At 36.8% G+C, this 8,088-nt stretch overlaps 1 protein-coding gene across 1 annotated transcript; it reads left to right on the top strand.

The window, feature by feature from the left end:
• The first annotated feature begins 329 nt into the window (after positions 1-329).
• LOC131875770 (uncharacterized) lies at positions 330-1,032 on the top strand. Its single transcript, XM_059220440.1, has 3 exons — positions 330-417; positions 516-701; positions 773-1,032. Exons 1-3 carry the CDS (start codon positions 330-332, stop codon positions 1,030-1,032), a joined length of 534 nt encoding a protein of 177 aa, XP_059076423.1.
• Positions 1,033-8,088: the final 7,056 nt, after the last annotated feature.

Genomic DNA, 8,088 nt, shown 5'->3' with positions numbered 1-8,088 from the left:
GAGCTGAACCTTTTCAACTAAGAACCAAAGACTAAGAATATCCATTAAACCAAATTCACCAAGAAGTTCTAAAATTAAGAAACATTTTCTTACAAAAATAACTAATTCTAATCACAATGATAATGTAGAACTAAGAAGCTGAGGATTTAGCTTGATTGGTGAGAACTTCTAGTGGTGAAGCACGAGATCACGAGGTGCTATATCAAATTTTTTTTAAAAGCAACATTGCAAGACAATCGTGATCCGCTTTAAAAAATCACGGGGCGTACACTCAATTGTTCTGTGTTTTGAAACGGAATTCAAAGGCGTTTGGTGAAGGAGCTCACATAATGGATGAGTGTGAGGCCTATATTCATCCTCGAGTCCAGGTCATTCTCACCTGCGAAGGCAATGGAGAATACACAGCCAGCATTAAATGTGATTTCTCATAGATTCCGTAAATAATCCACGCTCCTCTATTCATTTTTCATAAGAAAGATAAGTTGCTCAACAAGTATTTGTTTGGCGCGCAATAGCATATCTTTCTGTGGTGGAAAATCTTGGCTGTAGAATGGCGGCCAGTCGTGCTGGTGCAGTGCTGGGGTTGATAGCCCTTATAGCAATGTTAATGGGCCAATCTAGTGAAGCACTGGTTTTTGCATTTTCTAATCACGCGCAAGGAACCACCGGCGGCAACAGATTCGACCAAGAAATTGGGCAAAGCGGGCCTTTGAAATTATGGACTCTTCAACAAAATTTATCTGGAACACCTTCCACCATCAATCGGCTGCAGATAGGAAAAATATAGAGAGAGTTACTCTGATCGTAGAAAGCATAAACAACCCGGGCATCGCTGCATATACGAGAGAAAACGAAATTCACCTGACTGCACATTATGTGGGCAAATTCCAAAGGGACGCAAAGGCACAGATTCGAGGAGTTTTGTACCACGGAATGACACACGTGTGGCAGTGGAACGGGCAGGGAAAAGCCCCCGGTGGGCTCATTGAAGGTATTGCAGACTATATGCGCCTCAGTGCAGGTTCCTGTTAGTTTAAAATGAGCAAAGAAAACATATAATAATGAACATAAAACAATGGAAAGAATAATAGACACAACAAAGAACTCGAGACACAAGATTAACGTGGTTCACCACTAAGTGGTTACGTTCATAAGAAAGCAGGGAGAATTCTTATTAACCAATATTCAATTACACAGTACATTATGTATGGGCTACACACATCCATTTATATAAACATATCAAATATGAAATGAAGAGTCTTTGGGGAAGACAAACAGCCATGTGACTGTTGGGTTTCATATAACTAGCAATCTCCCCCGTGAAGTCCAACCGGCACAGCCTATAACATTCCCTGCATCTCCATTCCAAGGCTCCTACTACAACCAGCTCTTGAGAAGATTTTAATATCATCAAACTCTGTTCATGAACAGTGCGAATTAATCTTCTCCAAGTCAGATCAGAGTTAAAAACATATTCTCTAACTACTTCATCTGGTAATCCATAATCAGGAACACTACTATCAACAGATGCATAATACACTCCTCCATCAAAATCTCTTGCTTTTGTGCTCCCCCATAATAGAATATCTAGAAGATCACCATTATCATATTTTAATACCCAAATATAAAACTCTTGTATATGTGTGAATAGCCTACAAACATCACTCCCAATTCTCATGGTTGCCTCACTGCCCACATCTGGAACACACCGACTCTCATTCGACCCCACAACATCCAACATAAACAAATCAAATGAATCATTACTACTACCATCAAACTGGCCAGATTGGAACCCATGTTCTCTCTTGATTTGACCAACACCAGATGCAATAATCTTATGCAATTGGGCTACCACGAGATATGATTTTGAGCTTCCAGCTACAGACCTTGCACCAACGGGCTTCATATCAATTGAATTTGTTGTATTTTGTGCAGAAACTTGTGCAGTACCTGCAATTAATGCATTCCACTTCGCCTCTATTTCTGCAATCTGGAGCAATAAATCATCACTCTTTTGTTCTTTTTGAAATTCATTTTCCTGAAAGACCTTATCCTTGGCCTTTCCGAAGTCTTCTGGATCTTACGCAACCTTGAGCCAGAGGATCTCTTCTGCCTTCGTGAGCTCTATAATCCCTACGCTCCTAGGATATTCAATCTCTAGGCACCTCGAATCCTCTTGTGGATTCTTTCCACCAAAGAAAGGCTTTCCTATCAACAAGGCATACATTTTTGTGAGGAAAGAGTCCTCTGTTAGGAGCTTCCCATCACTTTCCTCTTGCCGAAATACGGTCTCTTCAGAAAAATCTCACTCTTTCTCAAAGTTATCTTTTCCAATATTCATGATGCAACACAAAACCATCAACTTCTGGTCCATACAAATCAGTTTGTTGGTGAGTAGGATATTCTCTTCTTTCAACCTCATAAATTTTTCTTTTTCATAATCCTCCCGAGTCTTGGTCTCAACCTCCTCAACTTCATCCTCACTCGCTTTAGCATCCTCCTCTTCAGCATCCTCTTCTTTAGTCGAATCAAGAAAATCTTCAAGCAACGAATACTTCAAACCCTCTTCTTCTTCAACTGAAGTCTCTTCCTTTTTCCAGCCATCCAACCAATGAACATGATGTTTTGTTTTAACTTTTGCTTGCACAATTTTACCCTCCACCGAGTCTAAATTTGCAAGAAAATTTTCTATGACTAAATCGGTGTCTTCATCCTTTGGCTGCCTTTTAGCCTACTCGAGAAACCAACAATTTCTTTTTACATGGCCATGCTTGCCACAATACTAGCAACTGATTTCTCTAACTTCAAACTTTTGCAACTTCTCGAGAATTTTCAATCCTTTATCTATCGAGCTTTCCATTTCTGCTCAATCACTTCACCTAAGCTCTGATACCAATTGCTAGTTTTAAAACGAGCGGAGAAAACACACACTAGTGAACAAAAACTAATAGAAAGAATAATAGACACAACAAAGAACTCAAGACACAAGATTAACGTGGTTCACCACTAAGTGGCTACGACCACCAGAAAGCAGGGAGAATTCTTATTAACCAATATCCAATTACATAGTACATCATGTATTGGCTGCACACAACCATTTATATAAACATATCAAATATGAAATGAAGAGTCCCCTGAGGAAGACAAACAACCATGTGGCTGTTGGGCTTCATATATCCAATAGCTTCTTCCCACTGGTTTAAGCCAAGTAGTGGAGATAAATGGGACCAAGCTTATGATGTTACTGCCTACTTCTTGCAATATTGTGATGGTACTAGATCTAGATTTGTCGCTGACATAAATGCTAAAATGGCTTTCGGATGGGACTTGGGCTTCTTCAATGACCTCACTGGTAAGTTTGTTTATCAGCTTTGGAGTGATTACAAGACCAAGTATGTTTCCCCCGCTTAAAGATCACTATTCTCTGCTCTTATGATCTACCTATTATACATAGCTATGTTAAATAAATGAACTGGAAATGGGAATTATAAATTCGTACCCACCTTAAACTGAGAGTTACGTCTAGAATGCAACCATGAGTGAGTTATATGAGCACTCGTATTCTAAGAAATGTAAACCTTATTTGTTCTGATCGCCAGTTGGTGTTTGTGACTATGTGAAGAGATCTTTTTTGTTTTGTTGATATTTTGCCTTGTTGCTGCAAACTTGGCTTGTTTTGATTCTATTCTATTGCATTCCCATGGAATGACACACGTGTGGCAGTGGAATGGGCAGGGAAAAGCCTCCGGTGGGCTTATTGAAGGTATTGCAGACTATGTGCACCTCAGTGTAGGGTTGGTTCCTGTTAGTTTAAAATGAGCAAAGAAAACATATAATAATGAACAGAAAACAATGGAAAGAATAATAGACACAACAAAGAACTTGAGACACAAGATTAACATGGTTCACCACTAAGTGGCTACGTCCATCAGAAAGCAGGGAGAATTCTTATTAACTAATATCCAATTACACAGCACATCATGTATGGGCTGCACACATCCATTTATATAAACATATCAAATAGGAAATGAAGATTCTTTGGGGAAGACAAACAACCATGTGACTATTGGGTTTCATATAACTAGTAATCTCCCCCGTGAAGTCCAACCGGCATAGCCTGTAACATTCCCTGCATCTCCATTCCAAGGCTCCTACTACAACCAGCTCTTGAGAAGATTTTAATATCATCAAACTCTGTTCATGAACACTGCGAATTAATCTTCTCCAAGTCAGGTCAAAGTTAAAAACATATTCTCTAACTACTTCATCAAGTAATCCATAATCAGGAACACTACTATCAACAGATGCATAATACACTCCTCCATCAAAGTCTCTTGCTTTTGTGCTCCCCCGTAATAGAATATCTAGAAGATCACCATTATCAGATTTTAATACCCAAATATTAAACTCTTGTAGAGGTGTGAATAACCTACAAACATCACTCCCAATTCTCATGGTTGCCTCACTGCCCACATCTAGAACACACCGACTCTCATTCGACCCCATGACATCCAACATAAACAAATCAAATGAATCATTACTACTACCATCCAACTGGCCAGATTGGAACCCATGTTCTCTCTTCATTTGACCAACACTAGATGCAATAATCTTATGCAATTGGGCTGCCACGAGATCTGATTTTGAGCTTCCAGCTACAGACCTTGCACCAACGGGCTTCATATCAAATGAATTTGTTGTATTTTGTGCAGAAACTTGTGCAATACCTGCAATTAATGCATTCCACTCCGCCTCTATTTCTGCAATCTGGAGCAATAAATCATCACTCTTTTGTTCTTTTTGAAATTCATTTTCCTGAAAGACCTTATCCTTAGCCTTTCCGAAGTCTTCTAGATCTTGCGCAACCTTGAGCCAAAGGCTCTCTCCCGCCTCCGTGAGCTCTATAATCCCTACGCTCCAAGGATATTCAATCTCTAGGTACCCTGAATCCTCTTGTGGATTCTTTCCACCAAAGAAAGGCTTTCCTATCAACAAGGCATACATTTATTTGAGGAAAGGGTCGTCTTTTAGGAGCTTCCCATCACTTTCCTCTTGCTGAAATAAGGTCTCTTCAGAAAAATCCCATTCTTTCTCAAAGTTATCTTTTCCAATATTCATGATGCAACACAAAAGTATCAACTTCTGGTCCGTACAAATCAGTTTGTCGGTGAGTAGGATATTCTATTCCTTCAACCTCATAAATTTTTCTTTTTCATAATCCACCTGAGTCTTGGTCTCAACCTCCTCAACTTCATCCTCACTCGCTTCAGCTTCCTTCTCTTCAGCATCCTCTTCTTTAGTCGAATCAAGAAAATCTTCAAACAACAAATACTTCAAACCCTCTTCTTCTTCAGCTGAATTCTCTTCCTTTTTCTAGCCATCCCACTAATGAACATGATGTTTTGTTTTAACTTTTGCTTGCACAATTTCACCCTCCACCAAGTCTAAATTTGCAAGAAAATCTTTGATCACTGAATCGGTGTCTTCATCTTTTGGCTGCCTTTTAGCCTTCTCGAGAAACCAACAATTTCTTTTTACATGGCCACGCTTGCCATAATACTAGCAACTGATTTCTCTAACTTCAAACTTTTGCATCTTCTCAAGAATGTTCAATCCTTTATCTATTGACCTTTCCATCTCTACTCAATCACTTCACCTAAGCTCTGATACCAATTGCTAGTTTTAAAACGAGCGGAGAAAACACACAATAGTGAACAAAAACCAATAGAAATAATAATAGACACAACAAAGAACTCAAGACACAAGATTAACAAGGTTCACCACTAAGTGGATACGACCACCAGAAAGCAGGGAGAATTTTTATTAACCAATATCCAATTACACAGTACATCATGTATGGGCTGCACACAACCATTGATATAAACATATCAAATATGAAATGAAGAGTCTTCTGAGGAAGACAAACAACCATGTGACTGTTGGGCTTCATATACCTAATAGCTCCTTCCCACTGGGTTAAGCCAGGTAGTGGAGATAAATGGGACTAGGATTATGATGTTACTGCCTACTTCTTGCAATATTGTGATAGTACTAGATCTGGATTTGTTGCTAACATAAAAGCTAAAATGGCTTCCAGATGGGACTTGGGCTTCTTCAATGACCTCACTGGTAAGTCTGTTCATCAGCTTTGGAGTGATTACAAGGCCAAGTATGCTTCCCCCGCTTAAAGATCACTATTCTCTACTCTTATGTTCTACCTATTATACATAGCAATGTTAAATAAACGAACTGCAAATGGGAATTATAAATTCGTACCCACCTTAAACTGAGAGTTACGTCTAGAATCCAACCATGAGTGAGTTATATGAGCACTCATATTTTAAGAAATGTAAACCTTATTTGTTCTGATCCCCAGTTGGTGTTTGTGACTATGTGAAGAGATCTTTTTTGTTTTTTTGTTATTTTGCCTTGTTGCTGCAAACTTGGTTTATTTTGCTGCTATTCTATTGTATTCCAAATGTTTGAACAAATATTATTATTACTGGTTGTGGATTCCAAATGTTTGAACAATTATTATTATTACTGGTTGTGGATTCTTTAGCTGTTCTTGCTGCTGTTTTAGTGGACAATTGATTTTGATATTGATGGCACCCTGTATTTATTTTCATTTTTCATTGTTTTCAATAAAAAGAAATATAATGGACGTTTTCGTAATAAATTTTGGGGAATTTATAAATTTATTGTATGTTGTTTTTAAGTAATGGGATTTATTAATTTAAAATATATTAATAATTTTATTTTAATAATGTTTAATTAGTGATAAAAGTTATTTATAAATTATTTTTAAATAAATAAAAGTAATGTGGTTGTAATATTCTTTAACGAAGTAAAGTATGTATATGATTTGACAACTATTTCTACAATAGCTTTTTATAAGTAGATATTTAATAATAGATTTGTATGCATTTGTTTGTTGGATGGATGTTGTTAATTTTTTTTAATATTGAAACATTTCACAATTTTGTATACTTATTATATATAAGCACATTGTTTATAATATGTTAAGGAAAATGCTTATATTTTTTTTACAAATTATTGTTGGATGTTATATAATAGTTCTTTCTATCCATTTGAACCCCTTATCACATTGCTCATCAAAATTTGTTGACCTTACTTCTTTTCAACCTATGTTAAATATTGATGCCAATTATCATGCTTCTTCTTTCATAGACATGGTGGGAATGACTGTGTACACGTAACCTCGTGTACCTTGAGACTAGCCTATTCTCAAACCATTCATTTTTGTATACTAACACTCTCTAGGGTATATAGGATAGACTTCTATACATCCCTACTCTTGTTAATTGAAAACTCATTCATGGTATTCTCATTAACCATTTACTCATGGTGAATGTGGCTATGGGGTGTTATTATATATTCATGAGTTGTATAGAGATGAGTATTAAAAATTAGATAAATTATATCTACACATGATGGTTTCTCGTTTCCTACTCTAGGTTCAGTTATCCTTATTGTTTTTATGGGACCTATGATATTCAGTTTTCTTTCTCAATTAATTCTAGTTTAGATCACATCCACATAAAGAAGACCTACCCATAGCACACTATAATATGAACCTTTTTTTTTTCTATTTTCCATAAGTTTCTTAAGTTTGTGCATAGTAATGTAGGCCAAAAAATCACCACAATGGAAATTTAAGCCTCTCACTATGGACAAAAACTTCTCTTTAGACTATTTTGGGCTAACACCAACGAAACCTTTTCAATATTATATTAAATTTCTCTTCAAATCATGTCAAAATTTTATGTCAAACTAGGTGAATATTTTTTTGAGTGACACTTCTTCATGTTCCATGCACCTTCTATTCTCCTAGCCTTCAATAATTTCTCATATTCCTTTTTCTACCAATGTTTCTAGTTTAAGAAAGAAATCTATGCTACACCAACCTCCTATTATTGAAGTAGTTTTATAGTCTTTAGTATTTTATCATCCTCCTCCTCTTAGCTCTTTTTTATTAGAGGAAAGAAACCCAAATTGTATAAATATTTTCTTATGGTCACTTATCATGTACTCATTTTTCTTGGTCCTACTCATACCTCTTTTGTA

The sequence above is a fragment of the Cryptomeria japonica genome, chromosome 5 (assembly GCF_030272615.1).
Source record: "Cryptomeria japonica chromosome 5, Sugi_1.0, whole genome shotgun sequence".
In the NCBI taxonomy this organism is placed as follows: Eukaryota; Viridiplantae; Streptophyta; class Pinopsida; order Cupressales; family Cupressaceae; genus Cryptomeria; species Cryptomeria japonica.
The sequence above is the reverse complement of the archived record's forward strand: the minus strand, read 5'-3'. Positions and strand labels throughout refer to the sequence as shown.